Below are 20,310 nucleotides of genomic sequence, written 5' to 3' on the forward strand. Positions count from 1 at the left end.
TGTCAAATAAATAAATAAAATCTTTAAAAAAAAAATAAAATAAAATAAAATAAAAAAATAAATAAAAATCTCATTTCCCACCTGATCAGTGAAAATATCATTGACTGGCTCCTTATTCACAGAAGGACTATTGCAACCCTATTCATACAGAAAAGAAAGTATAAAGTAGAGGTGCCCCTAGCTCAATAGGCTTTTATGGGAAATAAAACACACATGATGGATAGCCAAGCATTACACTGTATGGTGTTGACTATTCCTTGGCAGAAGAACGGAAAGATAAGTGTGCTTGGAACCCGTGGGGATGGATGAACCTTGATCTGGTGTGGAATTCTGTACTGTTTATCAAGTGTATTTAGACAAACTGCCCGATTGAGTTCTCACAACTCGTGAGATACTACTCCTATCTTACAGGTGCAGAAAGGGGTTTGAAGAGATTCACCTTTGTTGAGGGTGATTTGCCCAAGGTGACACACACAGTCCTAATGATTGGTCCAGCGCAGAATGTGAGACCTCGAACTCAGACTCTTCCAATTCAGGGCTCAATCTACATCCCACTACCTTCCTGGGAGATTGGGGAACGAAACGTCAGCAGAGAAAGGTGCACACTCGGACTATTGTAACATCGCAGTAGGATGAGTTCGGACAAATGTGGACCAAATTATCCCACCGTACCTTTTTGTCCAAGGTCCTGAGGTATTTCGAATAAAGCTGGAAGAGTGGGCACTTGGAGAGCAAGGGAGAGGTGTGTGGTTAGGTCTCAGGTTTTTGGAGAGGGGCGTGACCCAGCCCAGGCCGCTCTGGGGGCGGGGCGGGAGGGACGGGGCCTGCGGCGGCCCGGCGCGCTCGGGGCGTGGCTTCCCCGCAGCAGTCGGCGGAGCCGGTGGGCTTTGCCCGCAGTTGCTCAACGGCTCTGCGGGACGATGGCGAGCGACGGGTGTCCGAGCGCGCCCCCGCGACCGCTGCACTCAGCGCAGGCCGTGGACGTGGCCTCGGCCTCCAATTTCCGGGCTTTCCAGATGCTGCACTTGCACCTGGATCTGCGGGTCGAGTTCGGGCCTCCGGGGCCGGGCCCCGGGAGCCGGGGGTTGAGCGGCACGGCAGTCCTGGAGCTGCGTTGCTTGGTGCCCGAGGGCACCACCGAGCTGCGGCTCGACTCGCACCCGTGCCTCGAGGTGACGGCGGCGGCGCTGCGGCGGCAGCGGCCCGGCCTGGAGGAGCCGCCCTCGGAGCCCGTGCCCTTCCACACGCAGCCCTTCTCGCACTACGGCCAGGCCCTGTGCGTGGCCCTCCCGCAGCCCTGCCCGGCCGGCGAGCGCTTCCAGCTTCTGCTCACCTACCGCGTCGGGGAGGGACCCGGGGTGAGTTCGACTCCGGGGCCCAGCCCCGCCGCGGCCTCTCCCGGCCGCTTCCTGCCCGCCCTTCCTACCTCGGAGCTGGTCCCCGGACCTGCACTCATCCCCACCCTCAAAGAGAGAGAAGATGCTTCCGCCTTTGCCCGGAGGGGCCCGGAGCTCCCGGTGCACGCCTCTCGCGCTCCCACCCTCAGCGCCCGCTGTCCCTCCCAGGCTGCCCCGCTTTCCCGCTTGTGGCTTCCGGCCAGCCTCCGGGCTGTGCACCCTTCGTCCTTTCCACCCTTCCTGCCTCTCCCCGCCCAGCGGTGCTGGTGGCATCTCCACGTTGTTTCCTTCTCGCACACCGCCCTGTCTGGTTGCCATTTCTGCCTGCCGAGGAAACCCTGTCCTGTGCGGCTTTCGGGATAACCGGCTATTTATAAATCGAATTTAACGTTTCGCTGGGCTTTGGGGCCTAGGTCCCTGATAAGGAGCTCCTTAGTTTTCCCTTTACGGCAGCCCTGGACACTGCCGGTTAATTTGCCCTGGGTGCTGACTCAGCCCTTTGTCCGTGTGCTCTTGGGGTGTCACGGGCTGAAATAACTCTGAACCCCAGAGAGTTATTTTGGCTTTCTTCCGCGAAGTCCCAGATTGGTTTAATGGAAGAAGTTGAGTAAAAATGAGAACTAGAATTAGGGTGTTCTAGGCTTTGTAATAAGTTGGCGCTGTTACTACTCTTGATTGACTCTTAAATATTGATTAACTCTTAAATATTACGTTTTGGGGTGGGGGACAAATATTGGAAATAAAAGGATGGATGGTTATGTGGCTTACATTTGTAGGAGTTTGGAACTCCATAAAGAGTCCTGAGGCTGTGGTTGCTAGCCATTTCTCAGGTAGGGTGGGTTATACGTTTCACCGGTAGGCTGCTTGCCTACAATCAAAGTTCACTTATCTAGCTAGCAGTTCCTTTCACTCTTAGAGCTGGCCCAAAGGACAGTTCTGTTTCCATCTTTATTCAGGGAATAAATGAACCTGTGATAGAACTTGTTTAAAAAATGGAAAGTCCAAACCTCTAAGGCAAAGGAAAAAACCCAGTGCCCTCAAAGGATAACATAACATCTGTATAAATGTGTTTGGTTGCCCTGTTACATGCTAGCTTCTGGTTTGGGGCAGGAACTAGGAATTAAACAGGATACCTGGAAAAATTAAGCCCTCTCTGAAATTGCCTACTGAAAATGGCACCTCAAATTAAACGCCAATACTAAACAGCTTTCATTAGAGACTAAGAGCAGACACCCACACTTTGCACTGTGAAGGTCGACATTAAAGTCACCTGTATTTATTCCTTCTTCTCATTGCCACCATCCCAAGTGAGGACTCTCACCTTAATCACTGTAGGTAACAGCCTCACCCTGACTTAAGACTCTTTCTTATAGAGCGGAAATCCTTGTACTACCAGGCTCCTTCATTTTCTCCTCTATGTCATTATAAACAAAAAAAGGAATTAAGGTATGGTGGAGCGGATGACCAGTATTTATTAAAATGTGCCAGGGACTAGTCTATGTGCTTGACAAAAGTTAAATGGTTGTCTTTACGGAAGTGTCTAATATAGTGCCTGGTACCCAGTGAATACTGTGTGTTAGTCTTATTGTTAACTCATTAAATTTCTTTCAGTAATAGGATTAAAGACAGTTTAGGGGTGCTGGGTGGCTTAGTCGGTTGACTCTTGATTTCAGCTTAGGTCGTGATCTCAGAGTTGTAAGATTGAACCCTGCCCGGAATTGGGCTCTGTGCTGGGCGTGGAGCCAGCTCGAGATTCTTTATCACCCTCTCCCTCTGCCCCTCCCCCACCAAAGGATTGAAAATTTAGATTAACAAGAAAAGTGAGCAGATAGTACAGAGTTTACATATACCCTTCCACATACAGATTGCTCTATTAGCATTTTGCAAGTATGATACATCTGTTAACAATGAACCAAGATTGATACATTATTATTAACTAAAATTCATAGTTTTTTTTTTTAAGGATTTTATTTATTTTTTTGACAGAGAAAAAGAGAGAGCTGCAGCAGAGGGAGAAGCAGGCTCCCCACTGAGCAGAGAGCCCGATGCGGGGCTTGATCCCTGGACGCCGGGGTCATGGCCTGAGCCGAAGGCAGACACTTAATCGACTGAGCCACCCAGGCGCCCCTAAAGTTCATAGTTTTTTTCAGATTTTCATAGGCTTTATTTAATATCTTTTTCTGTTCCAGGATCCCATCCGGAATACCACAGTATATTTAGCTTTCATGTATCCTTAGGCTCCCCTTGGCTATGACAGTTTCTCAGACTTTACTTGTTTTTGATGACCTTGACAGTTTTTCTTTTTTTTTAAAGATTTTATTTATTTATCTGACAGAGAGAGAGAGAGCACACAAGCAGGCAGAGTAGCAGGCAGAGGGAGAGGGAGAAGCAGGCTCCCCGCTGAGCAAGGAGCCCAATGCGGGGACTTGATCCCAGGACCTGGGATCATGACCGGAGCCGAAGGCAGTGGCTTAACCAACTGAGCCACCCAGGCGCCCCAACCTTGACAGTTTTGAGGAGTATTGGTCTGATATATTGTAGGGTGCCTCTCTATTGGAATTTGTCTGTTTTTTGCATGATCAGACTGGGGTTATTAAAAAATTTTTAAAAAATTTATTTTTTACAGCAGTTTTAGGTTCACAACAAAATTCAGTGGAATGTCACAAAGGTAAAGTTCTGTCTTCGCAACATATTGCGAATACACAGTATCAGCATGATTTGTGACTGTTTGAAGTTGACCTCACTCATCTGGCCAAAGTAGTGCTGGTTTTTCCACTGTGGTATTTCTTTCTCCTCCTTTCCATCTGTACTATACTCTTTGGAAGGAGGCTTATTAAAATTTTCACACACACACAAAAGAAACTCAAGCAAAGAAAAAGCCAACATCTCCATGTGGCGTCTTTATGCCTCTTAAAAGTGTGTCTCAAATACCCGTGTTCAAAGCCTTTCAGTCCACCTGCCGAGGCATGCCTCCCACCTCTGTATCTGAAACCTACCTCCAATTCCCAGAGATCGCCATGCCTTTCTTCACGCTGCTATCTACCTCTTTGAGAACGTCTTCTTTCCTTTCCAGCCATCTCAGTCCTACTCACCTTTAAACCAGAAAGTTTTGCTTCCGCTATGAAACCTTGCCAGAGTTATCTAATCCTTTTCTAAATTCTAAGTGGCACTTGGTGCTGACATACTCTCTTCCCCCTCACAGTTATATCTATGTTGTAAGTGAGGTAGAGCATGCAACTCTTGATCTTGGGGTTGTAAGTTTGAGCCCCACGTTGGCAGTAGAGATTACTTAAGAATAAAATCTTTAAAAAAGAAATTAAAAAAATTATATATAGCCAGTACCTATAATGTAAAATACATTTATTCTGAAAGGGTAAGTTTCAGGAATGCAGAACACATATTAATCACAGACTTCTCCCACTTCCCTTCTGCTTTTCTGTGCCTTTTATTTTTTATTTATTTATTTATTTTTTTTTTAATTTTTTTAAAGATTTTATTTATTTGAGAGAAAGAGAGAGAGCACATGAGAGGGGGAAGGGTCAGAGGGAGAAGCAGACTCCCCACTGAGCAGGGAGCCCGATGTGGGACTCGATCCTGGGACTCCAGGATCATGACCTGAGCCGAAGGCAGTTGCTTAACCGACTGAGCCACCCAGGTGCCCTTTTCTGTGCCTTTTACACCAAGTTCAAATACAACTGCTTCTCAATTGGTTTTTGTTTTTGTTTTTGTTTTTTTTAAAGATTTTATTTATTTATTTGACACAGAGAGAGAGAGAGGAATCACAAGCAGGCAGAGTGGCAGGGAGCGGCAGAGGGAGAAGCAGGCTTCCCGCGGAGCAGGGAGCCCGATGTGGGACTCGATCCCAGGACTCTGGGATCGTGACCTGAGCCGAAGGCAGACGCTTAACGACTGAGCCACCCAGGCGCCCCGGTTTTTGTTTGTTTTTTAATGAGAAACTACTACAGCGTGCAGGACTCAGGAGGAAGATAGGATGCCAGGGTCAGAGGCCATGTCTGGAATTCTTGAGATACCTAGTGGGATACAGCGGGGAATAGACCCTTTGTGGTGTTGCTACCATGTGAGGTGGACGGCAATACCTTGGCATGGATTCCAGGGTGGATTAAATACACAGTAGGAGAGAACTTCCCAGTCAGGACCAAACTGCTGGCAGGATTGTAAGGATTACCTAAAATTCTCCCCTGCCAGCCAACTCCTTTTCTCTGGCTGGACTGAGCTCATGTAGGGGGTGTCAGTTTGGAAATGTTCTTCTATTCTCTTAGGTTTGCTGGTTGGCTCCTGAGCAGACAGCAGGAAAGAAGAAGCCTTTTGTCTATACCCAGGGTCAGGCTGTCCTGAACCGGGCCTTCTTCCCTTGCTTCGACACTCCTGCAGTGAAATGCAGATATTCAGCACTTATTGAGGTAAGAGGATTAAGGTTAAGTACCTGCCCTTGGGATTGAAGATTTCAGATCTATCTAGTCACATTTCAACTGGTAAATTGTTACATCCGTCCATTGGTACCTCTGCAAAATTCCTCCATGTACAGAAATTTTATTTGTGCTAAATTCCATCAGCTTAGCACAAGTTTAGTTTCTTGAAACCTTTGTGTTCTCCAAGACGGGCTCCCGGTCGTGGCTGTCACCATGTAGGTTGCCCACCACGCTGTTCTTAGTGCGAATCAAAAGGAGACTCTGGGTAAAATCTCCTAAGCTTTCTCTCTTGTCAGGTCCCAGATGGCTTCACAGCTGTGATGAGTGCTAACACCTGGGAGAAGAGAGGTCCAAATAAGTTCTTCTTCCAGATGTGTCATCCCATCCCCTCCTATCTGATAGCTTTGGCCATCGGAGATCTGGTTTCGGCTGAAGTTGGACCCAGGTAGGAGACAAAGACCCCCACAGGCAAGGTTGGACTGACCTTGAGGCAAGGAGGCCTCTGCTCAGTGGCCCAGCTGGGATGGTTCTTGGGACAGTCTTGCATCTGCTCTCAATGGACAGCCTCTCTGCGGCCCGGAAGCCAAGCGTGTGGCATGAGTACAGCGGGAGGAAGGGCTCTCCCCGCCCCGCTCCCCCTCCGCTTCTCATCCTGCTGTCTGAAATGAGGTCATCAGTCCTGCTAACAGCAGTAGCTGCTGTCCTGGGCCACCTTGTGGAGTGCGATTGGCACCGAAGCAGAAGTTTTAGAAGACTCATCTTTATCACTGTCTTTTAGTTCTGAATTCCCTTCTAGCTGTTGTATTTGCTTTTTAATCTTTGTACCAAATCTCCCCATTTTCTCCAGCACGTAATTCCCGGAAATATACAACTTTGATCTCATTGTTCCCCTCTGCAGAGAGGAAAGTGGGAGATCCTTCTTTGTCTGCTCCAGATACATACACCTGAACCCAGGGTGGCAGAGAGATCTCCGTGAAATTAGATGGCTTTAACGGAGATGAATAAGGATTTTGTAAGGTTTCCTGCTAAAAGAAACTTGACCAGGAGTGTCGGTTTTTCCTGGCTCTCATATTATCTGCCAGTACAGCATAATCCTGCGGTAAAATGATCAAAGGCTGGACAGTGAGCTGTGGCGCTTTTCCCGGCTCTGCTGCTGCGGCCCTTCTCTCAGGTCCTGGAGGCGGTGGTGACCTTGACCGCATTGGTTGCAGGCATCAGACCTCATAGCCGGGCTCAGTAGCACTGCTAAGATCATGAATCTTAGTTCCTGGGCTTCAGAGAGAAGGAGAGATGGGATGCCCTTGGCATCTGCTTCCAGCACACACACTGAACACAGTACCAGCTTTGAAAGCCCAGGTGCTCTCCTGCCACGAAGGGCAGTCTTTCTGACAGAGTGGGTCGTACGTAACCAAAGGAGCGTCAGCGTTGCAGTTGACCGGAAAGTAAATAAGTAAAGGAATGTTATTTTAGAGAATTTACTCTTACTAAGGTTCTGTTAGTAAGAGTATGAACTATTTATTTTATTTTTTATTTATTTATTTTTATTTTTATTTTTTTAAAGATTTTATTTATTTATTTGACCAAGAGAGACACAGCGAGAGAGGGAACACAAGCAGGGGGAGCAGGAGAGGGAGAAGCAGGCTTCCCGCGGAGCAGGGAGCCCGATGCGGGGCTCGATCCCAGGATCCCGGGATCAAGACCTGAGCTGAAGGCAGACGCTTAACGACTGAGCCACCCAGGCGCCCCTATTTATTTTTTTAAAGACTATTTATTTGAGAGAGAGAGGGAGAGAGATCACGAGCCGGGGGAGGGGCAGAGAGAGAAGCAGGCTTCCCATCGAGCAGGGAGCCTGATGCAGGACTCGATCGCAGGACCCCAGGATCATGACCTGAGCCAAAGGCAGATGCTTAACCAACTGAGCCAGGTCCTTGCCTTGCAGGGGAACATCTTAGGGTCTTGTGAAGGTATGTTAGTTGATAGGGTCTTCTGGCAAACTTTGCCCCCAGTCCCAGTCCCTGTTACCACAGGAGGAAAATCCTGGGCAGAAGAGATAGTGGGTATGTCCTAGTCATGTTTTATGTATAATCTCTTCTAATCCTTACATAACCTCACTGAGGGGGTTACTGTTGTCTCCCTGTTGTGGATAAACCTAACTGAGGTTTCTGGTGGGATTACTTGTGCAAAGTCACATCGTTGGCAGAACTGGAATTCCAATCCAGGCATTTCTGTGCAGAGCCAGTGCTTGCTGAGCTAGACTACTGGCAATAAAAATCTAGCCTGGCCTTCATCTTCTAGTTGTAGCAAGCTGAAGTAGCCTGGGTTGAAGGACTTTGCTAGTTGTGATATCCAAGCTGATCACAAAGCAATTCCTTGAAGACTTTGACACCTATGTCATGGTCTTTTCTCAGCCCTGTCAAATCATTTTTGGTGACTCTTTTCTCCATCTGGATTACCTGTCCCCGTGCCAGGGATGAGGGTAGCTTCAGGGTTCCTCAACCTCCTCTACTCAGGGACCCTCTCCACCTGATGCAGCCCCCCACACTCAGGGGCACACACTCTACAATCTAGGGCCTAGCTGTGGGCATTCGCATGAGCTGTGCTGTAGCAGAAATTTTAAACACCTTTGCCTCATTCATTCTCTGACCCCATGCCGCTAACCTGCCAGCCCCCTGGTGACCTCACTCTTGCTATATCTGCTTCTTAAGCTAACCGAGGCCTTTCTTCCTGCAAGCTGTGCATTTCCTCCTGGGCAGCCAGCCTCTTGTGGCCAGGCCCATCTTTTCTCCGTGGCCCAGGTGTGGGGTTGATCCTCTCTTCCCAACACAGCAGGCCACCTTGCGTGCTTTCCTGCTGCTCTAACTTCCAGCGCCGGGTCCTGCTGTCCCCTTTCTCTACTTCTGTACCTGGGTGTCTTGAGAGGAGAATACAGCTGTGCATACTGATTCTACTATCCATTTCTGGTTTCTTGGTGAAAAGCTGGAATTGAAAGTTGAAATAGGGATGCCTGGTGGCGTAGTTGGTTAAGCGTCTGCCTTTGGCTCAGGTCATGCTCCCAGGGTCCTGAGATCGAGCCCTGCTTTGGGCTCCCTGCTCATCGGGGAGCCTGCTTCTCCCTCTACCCTTCACCCCTCTCATGCTCTCTCTCTCTCAGATAAATAAAATCTTTTTAAAAAGTTGACATTTATGTGGTTTTCAAGAAAAATAGAACAAATATCGTCTTCAACTACAGATACGCTTTCAATTATTGCTCACCAGTCCTTCTATTTATCTTCCTAGCTCACTCTCCTTAAAGGATGACTCTTGTCTTCAAATTTCCTATTCAAACACCAGATCCTCCCTCCAAGCAGATGATCTTGTCTCCTACTTTATTGAGAATATTTAATTTGTCAGATATGGTTATGTCAGCTTCCTGTTTTTCCACGTAAAAAGTCATCTTCATGGGCTTTCGTCCTTCCCATTTTCCCTCCGGACTCTGAAGAGCGGTGTCCATCCTTCTGTTTAAAGCCACATCTCTGCATTTGAGTCGTTGTTGGTTCAGTCCCTCCCCAAATCCAGTGGGGCTTTGCCTCATTGTTTAGCCCTCACTCTTCAAATGTGCAGCCTTCCCCCCAATTGGCTTTTTCCTTCCAACCCTAACCATGTTCCTGTTTCTTGTAGCTTGAAAAAAGCAAAAAACAAACTCGTTGACTCCATGTTCCCTCTTAGCACACTACCTTGTGCTTCCCTACTTAGCCGAGTTTCTTAGAAGAGTAGCGTTTCTGCTCGCCCACCACCCACGTACTGCTTGGACCTGTGGGAATCCAGCACCTCTCCCCATCGTGCCACAGAAACTCCTGTAGTAAGAGAGGCCACTGGCCTCAGCATATGTAGCACATTGGCTCCTCCTCAGTCCTTGTCTTGGTGTTCTGCACTTTTCTTCTGCCTCTTGACCCTCCTCTGGCTTCCATGACGCAATTCTGTCCTGGTTCCAGGACCTCCTGGCTCTTCCTTTCTGGTCTCCTTTGTGGACTCTCCTCTGCCTAGCCCCACCGTGTGCTGGTGTTGCCCAGGACTCTGTTTTGGACCCATTCGCCTTTCCTCTATGCTTTTCTTGGGGATACGCACTCGCTTTTGTAATTTAAAGGTATCTTCTGGGTACTGCAGCTAGAGTGATCTCTCAGGATTCAATCTGATTAATACCACTTATTGGTTTATTTTTTTTAAGATTTTATTATTTATTTGAGAGAGAATATGAGCAGGGTGGAGGGGCACAGGGAGAGGGAGAAGCAGACTCCCCGCTGAGCGGGGAGCCTGAGGTGGGACTCGATCCCAGGATGCTGGGATCATGACCTGAGCCAAAGGCAGACCGCTTAACCGACTGAGCCACCCAGGCGCCCACCACTTACTGGTTTAAAATGCTCTCATGGCTCTGAAGGTCCAGCTGTGTCACGTGGCATATCGGGCCCTTTGTGACTGGAGCCTCGAGGGCCTGTTTACCCGCTCTTCCCCTCCCCTCCCCCAGCCCGACCTGCTGGTAAGTGCTCCCGTATCCCAGACTCTCGGTGGTTCCTCACCTGCATGTACCGTTTCCTCTCCTAGGCCCTTGCTTCTGCTCCTGGGGAAGCCCCTGCTCCTTCTCCTTCTGCTAGAGCAGTTCCTGAGCTTCCACAGGGACAGAGGGGAAACCTTCCCTCCTCCTGACCTGGAGCCCATCCACTCTGCTATCTTACATGCTGTCTTCTTTCATCTTCCCCGCTCACTTTACAGATAGACGCACTGAGGCTCAGGGAGGTCAGTGACTGTAAGGTCACCTTCAGTGCTGGAGACGGAACATGATGGCACTGTGAGTTCGAGCCTGTTGCACACAGGGGCGGCTCCTCCAGGACGCTGCGTTGGGGTCTTACTTATCAGGTGTAGCGAGCAGTCTCGGACCCGTGTAGGCGATCTGACCTTGCACCTCCCGTCTCTGCGGCTGGCCACACTGTCGCATGCATTCGGCTCAGATATGAGACTGCCATGTTTCTCCAGGTGCTTTTGAGATCGGGCCTCCACGATGGGTCTCCAAACACCAGCCTGCTTTTTTCTGTGCTCTTGTCTTTAGGAGCCGGGTGTGGGCTGAGCCCTGCCTGATCGAGGCTGCCAAGGAGGAGTACAACGGGGTGATAGAAGAATTTCTGGCTACAGGAGAGAAACTTTTTGGACCCTACGTTTGGGGAAGGTGTGGTATCACATTGACTCTAATGTCTTTAGCTAAACTGAGTCCCTGGTTTCCCCCTCTCTTCCTTCTGGTGCTGCTTCTCCTCTCTCCCCTAGAGCCAAGTTCCCTTCCCCAATCCCGGAAGTAAAGGAGAGGAAGAAGAGAAGGAGGAAGGGAGAAGCCAGGCCTACTTCACTGTGCTGAGGAGGGACCTGGAGAGAGAGGGTTATTGAAGTAATAAAAATGGGCCTTCCAGCTGCTGAGTGTGGAGATGGGGAAACACTGTCAGGGGATCTTGGGGACCTTTGTGACTTACCTTTCCTGGTGACTAGAAGCAGCCACACACTCCCATTTTTTCCTTTGACATCTCCAGACTTTAGCCACCTCAGATCAAAGGCTCTGTTAGATCTGTGTGACCCCAAGCGAGCCATCAGCAAGCTGACTGTGACAGAGCTGATGATAGGGCCATACCCTGCTTGGAAGGAGAACGGGGAGCAGGTTTCAGAGAGCCGCCTCCAAGAGGGCAAAACCTGGGGAAAGGGAGGTCCCAGCGACTTGGGGACGGAGGAATCTGAGTGTCATTTCAGCGCTGGGCTCGGGGTTGCGTGCTGCCTCTTCAGTGGCTGCATCTGTCTAGGCCGAGGGTCCCCCCTGGGGAAGTGAGGCAGGGTCTCTGCCCTAGGGAGCTGAGACCTGTCTGCGACCTCCTGCTTTCTCGGCAGGTATGACCTGCTCTTCATGCCACCATCCTTTCCGTTTGGAGGAATGGAGAACCCTTGTCTGACCTTTGTCACCCCCTGCCTCCTGGCAGGGGACCGCTCTTTGGCTGACGTCATCATCCACGAGATCTCCCACAGTTGGTTCGGGAACCTGGTCACTAATGCCAACTGGGGTGAATTCTGGCTCAATGAAGGTTTCACCATGTATGCCCAGAGGAGGATCTCCACTGTCCTCTTCGGTAAGCCAGCTCTCCTAGGGACCCCACACCCCATTCTTTCACCTGCGAGGCCAGTGTGATCTCCTTCGGGGTTTCGGGATACAAGCGGACATGAAGGGAGGGGCAGTGGTGCAGAAAGCTCCGGCGAGAGGCCAGCAAGGGCTGACTCTAGACAGAAGTCCCTTCCAAGTGGATGAGCCCCATTGCGTTACATGGCAGTAGGCGCGGTGGGGAGAGGGGGTCTCAGAAACTGCATGTTGGCTGAATTAACCAATGAGGGGCCCGACAGTGAAAGGACCCCTCAGCTAAGCTGAAACCACACTCAAAGCTCTCTTCTCCCAACAGCCAGGCAACCCCTCGGGGAGAGTTGCCCAGGGTCGTTCACCCACATAGCTAGTTAATCTTACAAATGAATCATAAGATCATTATAATCATTACCTCCTATTGAACACCTACCTACCAGCTTGGTACAGGCACCTTATTAAAAATACGTCATTTAACAATTTCACAATAGCTCTATGAAACAGATATGATTTCCATTTTATATATGAGCTCACTGTGACTCAAAAAGTTTAAGAAATGTGTCCAAGCCACTTGGCAGGTGGGGGCAGAACCCCACATTGAGCCCAGGTGTGCTTTTAAAATAACTTTCTCAACATTGTCTCATTATTGAAAACCTGCTACATATTAGGTGCTTTAAAAATACAACATGTATGGGGCACCTGGGTGGCTCAGTCGTTAAGCATCTGCCTTCGGCTCAGGTCATGATCCCAGGGTCCTGGGATCGAGCCCTACATCGGGCTCCCTGCTCAGCGGGGAGTCTGCTTCTCCCCCTGCTCATGCTCTCTCTCTCTCTCTCTCTCTCTCTCTCTCTCTCTCTCTCTCTCTCTCTGTGTCTCAAATGAATAAATAAATTAAAAAAAATCCTAAAAGAAAAAATACATAACATGTATTATTTTTATTATTTCTCTCATCAAAATCTATTTTGATCTATATGGGAAAGCACGCACAATAGATTTATCCATAATCTCACTGTTCAGAGATAATTGATGTATATCCTTTCAGACATTTTCCTGTGTGTGTGTGAATCATCAGACCTTCCAACTGCCTTCATAAAGTTAAACATTTTCCCAAGTCATTAAATTTTCTTCTATAGCTGCATTGTATGGACGTTTCTTAACATACTCAGTTTCCAGTTGTTAGGTTGTTTTCAGTTTTTCTTTTTTTTTTTTTTTAGAGAGAGTGTATGTGAGCAGGGGAAGGGGCTGAGGGAGAGGGAGAGAGAATCTCAAGCAGACTCCACGCTGAGTGTGGAGCCCAACAGGGGGCTCCATCTCATGACCCTGAGGTCATGACCTGAGCCCAAATCAAGAGTCGGATGTTTAACTGACTGAACCACCCAGGCGCCCCTGTTATTTTCAGTTTTCTAATGAAAGAATATTTGGACAAATACTTCTACATATAAATGTTCGTAACATATCCCAGACCATCTCAATGGAGATAAATTCCTAGAACTGTAATTCTGGATCCAAACATTTTAAAGACTTTTTAGCACGTATTGTCCATTGCCTCCCAGAAAGTTTGTGCAAATTTACTTTCATCCGGAGTATATGGAACAAGAGCCTGTTTGTGAATATCTTACTGAGCCACTAAGAATCCGGCAAGCAGATGTTGTCAGCCCACTGTGCAGATGAAGAAGTTGAGGCTAAGAGAGATTGAGTACCTCTCCCAGAGTCTGAACACCTTGTGAGTGGCAGAGGAGGCTGGTTCGAAACCTGGTCCCCTTCCCCTCCATTTTTAGAGCCAGAAGGAAATGTAGAGACACCTAGAAAAATGTTGGGTGACGGTTTCTGTTGTCTGACAGGAACAGTCAAATGAAAATAGTCTGCTTTTATAGAAGATCAAATTACTATGTCTAAAAATAAAAGCATATTGATGAGGGAAGGTAACAGTCACAGGAGAAGGTGTGAGATTCCCTCATCCTCATGTCTGGGCGAGACTGACAGCCTGAGCTAACCGAGTCATTTGTAGTCCAGAGCAACAAGGAGCTGGGGGCTGAGTCAGGTTCTCTGTCACTGACCCTTCTGGCCCTGGGGTCCCCAGAGGGTCACAGTATGAATCTTCAGTTATCTGTCATCGTTCTTGTGGCCACAAGGAGGCAGCACACCTTCTTGTCCGGAAATTATCCTTGGACGTGGTTTGAGGCCTAAGGATTCTTTTTGCCCCAGGCTCTGCTTACACCTGCTTGGAAGCTGCAACTGGCCGGGCTCTGCTTCAGCAGCACATGAACATCACTGGCGAGGAACACCCGCTCAACAAGCTCCGCGTGAAGATCGAACCAGGTCCGGGAGGCTCCTCTGTCTGACTACCCCCTCCCCGACATTGAGCTTGGAGCCCCAAGTTATTTGAGCTTCATGTTGATCATTGCACACCTTGAATACTCTCCTTGGGAAGGAGGAGCCCTCCAGAGCTCTTTTTAGCCATTCCCTGGCCTCTAGGCAGACTCAGCCGAAGCCATTCCAGCCCAATGGGAGTTCTTTCCAGTTTTGTGCAGTTCTTAGTGACTTTACTGTTGCTCTGCATTTGTACAGGCCCCTATCATTTTCCAGGGCTCTTTGCCATTCTTTTTCTATCAAGTCAGACCTGTAGTCTTGTAGATTGACCGCTTATTTTACAGAGGACGTGAGTGAGCACCCAATAAGTCAAATGACTTGTCCAAGGTCATGTGTTTTTATTTTCTGACATCTTTCTTTACTTCCATGTATGACTAATCTAAAACCTTTGTGTGTGATTTAAGCTCACGTTCCTTGATGCCAGTGACCATGAAAATGAACTTCTTGTAGACTGGTCATTCGTTTATTTTGGTCTAGAACATTCGTAGAAACAACCACTTGTTCTGGGAGGGGAGGTTGAGTGGAGGTGGTGACCAGTTGGGCTGGAAAAGGCACCAAGCCCTGTGCTCAGTCCTAAGAGTCCATGGAACCCACTGGAGCAAAGCAATCCCAGGAATAAGGAAACTTGCCAATTCCCCAGGAAGGCTGGTTCTTTGTCTTCTTGTTAGGTCCGTAGTTAATGACCCTTTAAGATCAACTTTGAAGTGGCTTGAGAGAGGCCAAGGTGGATCTGGAAACTTTCTTGGCCTTGCTGAACCCGAGGAAGCTGAATTCTGATCTCGTCCATAATTACTTGTAGAATCTGGAGCTGGAGGACAACAAAGTGACAGGTTACAAGTGTCTGCTTTCTCTGCTAGGTGTGGACCCAGATGACACCTACAACGAGACTCCCTACGAGAAAGGCTTCTGCTTTGTCTCATACCTGGCCCACTTGGTGGGTGATCAGGATCAATTTGACAATTTTCTCAAGGTATAGTCGACTCAGAGATGAGGGGAGAAGGAGGCGCCGAGAAGCCAGCCGGGCCAGAGTTCAGGGGTAGAGACGGGGGCCGAAGGGACAGGGGTTGGAGGAGGACCTGAGGCACGGAGGGACTGTACTCCCCACAGGATCCAGCGTGACTGAAAAGTACCTCCCTCCCTGCAGGCCTATGTTAATGAATTCAAATTCCAAAGTATCTTAGCTGAGGACTTTCTAGAATTCTACTTGGAATACTTCCCTGAGCTGAAGAAAAAGAATGTGGAGTCCATTCCAGGTGAGCAGAGGAGCTGGCTTAAGGCTCCTGGGAGATAGTAGAGAATTATGTCTGATTTATATCTGGGAAGACTGAAAGTGGGGCGGGAAAATACGAAATCCAAGTCCTCCAGTAAGTGGCCCCTAGGGGAGCACACCCAGGGTCCCAGGCCTTGTTCCACAGGAATGATTTCTCTCAGCTCCTCCTGGCCTCGCTTTCTCCACTTTTTCCCCTCAGTGTCTCCTCTGTGTCCCCATTTTCCTCACATGTACACACACATAACCAGACCCCCGACTCTGCCCAGAGAGCTGCCGCCGCCCCAGCTATGACCCAGGCCCACGGTACCGGCAGCCGCCCCGCCTTGCAAGCATGGAGTTGCCCCGTACGGCCTTCTGAGTGAAGCAAAATCCCGGTGGCCACCCTGATTTCGGCTTGGGAGGCCCTAAGAGAGAGGAGACGGTGGCCTGTCGTGGATGAGGCTGCCCCTGGAGACACCCCACTTGTGCTGGGTACTCTGAGTCAGGCCAATGTTGGTCTGGTAAACTCACGTCCCCTGACAGCTGGGACTGGTCAGGCCTGGGGCACCTACCCTCTGCTTGGAGGCCCGCACTTGAAGGTCACGAGACTCCCTGGCTAATGAAAGTTAATAATTACTGAGTGCTCACTACGCACCAGGCAGCGTGCTAGACTCGTACTGTGTATTTGCTTATTTAATCCTCACCACTACCAACACATGCAGGGCCTCTTGCCTTTTATCATTTTACAGATAAAACGGAGGCGCAGAGAGGCAAAGTAACATGCCCGTGGCCTCCCAGTTAGTTAATGGCAGGGCTGGGATAGGAGCCCAGGCAGCCTGGCCCCAGGGCCCAGGAGCTTCAACACCGTGCTGTTCTTCTCATCTGAAGGAGAACATGAACTTGACTAAAGCTAGGAAAGCCTTCGTCCACTTGGTTCTGGCAGCCCAGTGTTAATTTGGACTCAAAACGACTGTCACAGTAGAAAAAGGGGCCATCCAGTCTGACAGTAACAATCTCTGGGTCTCAGTATTAGTGAGACCCGACCGGAGCAGGTAGTTCTGTGAGAAAGTGATGTTAAAATTAGAGAAGCAGTTTGGGATCGAGAGAGGCAGACAGGAGCTTGCGATCTAGGTGTAGCTGGAGCCAAGTTGACCTTGAAGCTGCCAGAGAATTCTGACAGCCCCCTCTCCTTCCACCAAACAGGTTTTGAGTTTGATCGGTGGTTGAATACCCCGGGCTGGCCCCCCTACCTCCCTGACCTCTCCCCTGGGGACTCACTTATGAAGCCCGCTGAAGAGCTGGCCCAGCTGTGGGTGGCCAAGGAGCTGGACATGAAGGCCATCGAAGCTGTGGCCATTTCTGCCTGGAAGACCTACCAGCTGGTGTATTTCCTCGATAAGATCCTCCAGAAATCCCCTCTCCCTCCCGGTAAGAAAAACTGGGGTAAATTAACGCAGCATATCAAGGTCCCTTGTGTACAGAGCTTGATATCAGGGGCAGGGCTCACCCCTCGGCAGCTGCCGGGGGTTGGCAGGTGGATGCAAGCCCCTCAAGGGGAGCACGTCAACAGCTGCTGTGAGTCCTACACACAGGTTAGGAAGAGAATCCTAAAGCCTAGCGCTCGCTGCGCCCTCGAGCTCTGCAGGTGATTCTTCTCAGCTCTTCACATCGAAGTCTTCCTTCGAGTCTTCTTGACCGCTCCATGCCTGGGGGCTGTGATTGTGACCCCCAGGGAACGGAGGATCAGCTTGTGCACAAATAGCCCCCACTCTTGCTGCGTGGCTGCTCAGCCAGAAATAACATTCACTCGGGGGTGCTGGAAAGAGAACCCGTGAAAGCCAGGAGAACTTTCAGCAGCTCGGTGGTGGTGGGAGAAAAGGGGGGGGCGCAGCATGTTTTAGGGGGATACCTGGGCTTTTAACCTGGAAGGTAAGTGGGATGATGGCAGAAAGTCTGTAATTACAGTAAGGGAAGTTTGGTGGAAGAGCCTTAGAAATGAAGGTAAACTTAAGGATCGGACAGCGCCCTTCCAGAGAATAAGATGAGCAGGATGAGTGTAAAGTGGGTGGTCGGGAACCTCCGTGACGTCATCCTGGGGGCTTTCAGGAGGGCCTGTGGGCAGACACACTTGTGTCTCTGATGACACAGCCATTAAAAACCCGTTTTCTTTCTTCAGGGAACGTGGAGACCCTCAGAGAGACATACCCAAAGATCTCAGACTCCCAGAACGCAGAGCTCCGGCTCCGATGGGGCCAGATTGTCCTTAAGAATGACCACCAGGAGGATTTCTGGAAAGTGAAGGCATTCCTGCAGAGCCAGGTGGGTGACCCCCACACGGTGGGCTGCCTCGCCCTACTGTCCATAGTCCTGTGGGTCGAGCCTCCCCGTGTGCCCTTCTGTGGAGCAGAGGAGGGAGGGGAAGGGAGAGGACCCCCAGCGCAGCGGTCTGGTTCCTGAGTGTGGCTGGGGGAGGTGTTCCCATGGCAGGAAGAAGCCTCCGGGGTTGGGGAGCTTTTTGCAGATCACCAGGTAAGGCCTGAAGGGTCCAGGCTGGTCAGAGCTAACCCCAAACTGGGAAGAAGGGTAAAGCGGGACTCGAGGGCTGGTCTTGGGGAGAGGGGCCCAAGGACAAGAGAGGTGAGTGAAGGGTAAGATCATAGGTTCCTGCTTCCTGGGGAAGCCCGTGACCTGGGAGGGCTCAGAGGCCAGCAGGAGCCTCGGGCGCCCCATGAGAGCGGCTCTGCTGGGGAAGGGCCGGAGCGCCTCAGAGCCCGGGGCAGGATGGGGCTGGGTCCAAAGCAGCGCTCGGATGCCCTCATCCGTTTGCGGCGGGAGCTGCACTCCTGTCTGGAGGTGTTGTGAGCCCTCTGCAGGCTTCTCCAAGCCTCTGGAGTTGAGGAGCTTTGTGATGTGGCTTTCTCATGGGTGTGAATTTGACTTGTGGGTTTTCTTGTGCTTGCCTGCAGTTGGGCCTCACGCGGCCCTCAGTTTTATGGGCGGCAGCCTTTGCTATCAGCTCAGTCTTGATCTAGGTCGTGAGTTCAGGCCTCGTGTTGGGCTCCACGCTGGGGAGCCTACTTAAAAAAAAAAAATGAGTGTATACACCTCTGTGCTAGCATGGATTGGAGTGAATACCAAGATCTACCTGCAGGGATCTTTGGCCCCAAGAAGATGCCAGAATAAGAGCACGCCTGTCTGGGAGCCTCCTTATTCTAGCGCTGCTACCCACATCCCCTTTGGCACCTGCTGAGGCCTGCTGTTGGAGCGGCCCCGGGGCCAGGGGCTGTGCCGACTCACTGAGCAGGCTGCTCAGGCCACGGGTGTGTGTGTTTCTTGCAGGGGAAGCAGAAGTACACTCTTCCGCTGTACCACGCAATGATGGCTGGCAGCAAGGTGGCCCAGACCCTTGCCAAGGAGACCTTCGAGGCCACTGCCCCCCAGCTCCACAGCAATGTAGTCAACTACGTCCAGCAGATCGTGGCGCCCAAGGGCAGTTAGAGACTCCGGGCCTGGCTTCTGCCTCTTCAGACTTTGCAGGCTTTCAGAATACTGTTCCCAAATTCCAGTTCTCCAGTCAAATTCCTGAAGTTTACACACCCTTGGGGAAATCTGGTCTCTGGGCTTGGTGTCTGTGACTCTTGAGCCTCTGCTCTGGTGGAAACTTCTCCGGACTAGCAAGTCCTAAGACCAGAGAACCTTCCACAGCTCTCTGCTGGCTTTGGTGAGGGCGGGCAGTCTTCTCCCTCCTCCCTGCTGTCTGGGAAGATCAGAGATTTTCTTATGCCTCCCTTCCCCTCTCTTTCCCTCCCCTTTTCTTTTCTTTTCTTCTTTTCTGATTCTTGAAGTACTATGCAAAGGGCTGCATTCTGGTAATTCATTTTTTCAGGTTTAATCTTTATTTTAATAAATATTTTTAAATGAAAAGTATTTAAATTGGAGTTATGACCTGAGTGGCTGTGAAAATTCTGCTTCCACACGTGCCTCTGTGGGGGCAGATGTTCTAAGAAGGTCACGGGGGTGGGGGGTGGGGGGGGCTGCCCCAGAGGCTGACAGCACTTCCCTGTCCGCAGGGAACTCCGGGCCTAGGAGGTAGGGGTCTCACACCTGCAGATGGAAGAATCCAGGGCAGTATGCCCATTGCATGCCTGCAGCGAACAAACCTCATTCCAGTTCTCTGTGAAGGCAGCTAAATTCCCTACCTGCAGGGCCATTCCTGTTCATCTGTTCCATTGCTTAAAAAATGTGTATTTTAGTGTTTTTTCTCTGGCCTTCTCACCATCCTTCCCTGGGCCTCACCTGCTTTTGCTCCTGGATAAGTATTTTTTTTTTTTCCCCTGGGTAAGTATTTTAATGGTGTGGTAAGAAATAGAGTCGGTTCAGAACTTGGCACTAAGTTCTGATTTCCTGGTTTCAACACAGGAATCTCAGCTGAGGGAGGGTCTCGAAGAAAAACCCAATATTTAAATATATTTAAGTTGCCTTTTTTTTTTTTTAAGATTTTATTTATTTATTTGACAGAGAGAGCACAAGCAGAGGGAGAAGCAGGCTCCCCGCAGAGCAAGGAGCCTGATGTGGGCCTCCATCCCAGGACCCTGAGATCATGACCCGAGCCAAAGGCAGACGCTTAACCGACCGAGCCACCCAGGGGCCCCTAAATTGCCTTTCTTCCATACAGGGCACTCCTGACCAAGTCTCCATGTGTGGCCGTGTCCTTGGCTTTGAGGTTAT

The 20,310-nt window shown here is 49.9% G+C and overlaps 1 protein-coding gene across 2 annotated transcripts; it reads left to right on the forward strand.

Moving 5' to 3' along the window:
* The first annotated feature begins 845 nt into the window (after positions 1 to 845).
* Positions 846 to 19,509, forward strand: RNPEP (arginyl aminopeptidase). 2 transcript variants are annotated; one of them, XM_036086630.2, is made up of 11 exons: positions 846 to 1,358; positions 5,678 to 5,818; positions 6,124 to 6,272; positions 10,908 to 11,024; positions 11,726 to 11,961; positions 14,169 to 14,282; positions 15,191 to 15,303; positions 15,478 to 15,586; positions 16,786 to 17,010; positions 17,759 to 17,901; positions 18,922 to 19,509. In XM_036086630.2, exons 1-11 carry the CDS (start codon positions 921 to 923, stop codon positions 19,078 to 19,080), a joined length of 1,944 nt encoding a protein of 647 aa, XP_035942523.1. In that variant the 5' UTR covers positions 846 to 920; the 3' UTR covers positions 19,081 to 19,509. The 2 variants fall into 2 exon arrangements, with proteins under 2 accessions (XP_035942523.1, XP_077934393.1); XM_078078267.1 differs by lacking the exons at positions 14,169 to 14,282; positions 15,191 to 15,303; positions 15,478 to 15,586 and having other exon boundaries at positions 848 to 1,358.
* Positions 19,510 to 20,310: the final 801 nt, after the last annotated feature.

The sequence above is a fragment of the Halichoerus grypus genome, chromosome 7 (assembly GCF_964656455.1).
Source record: "Halichoerus grypus chromosome 7, mHalGry1.hap1.1, whole genome shotgun sequence".
NCBI lineage: Eukaryota > Metazoa > Chordata > Mammalia > Carnivora > Phocidae > Halichoerus > Halichoerus grypus.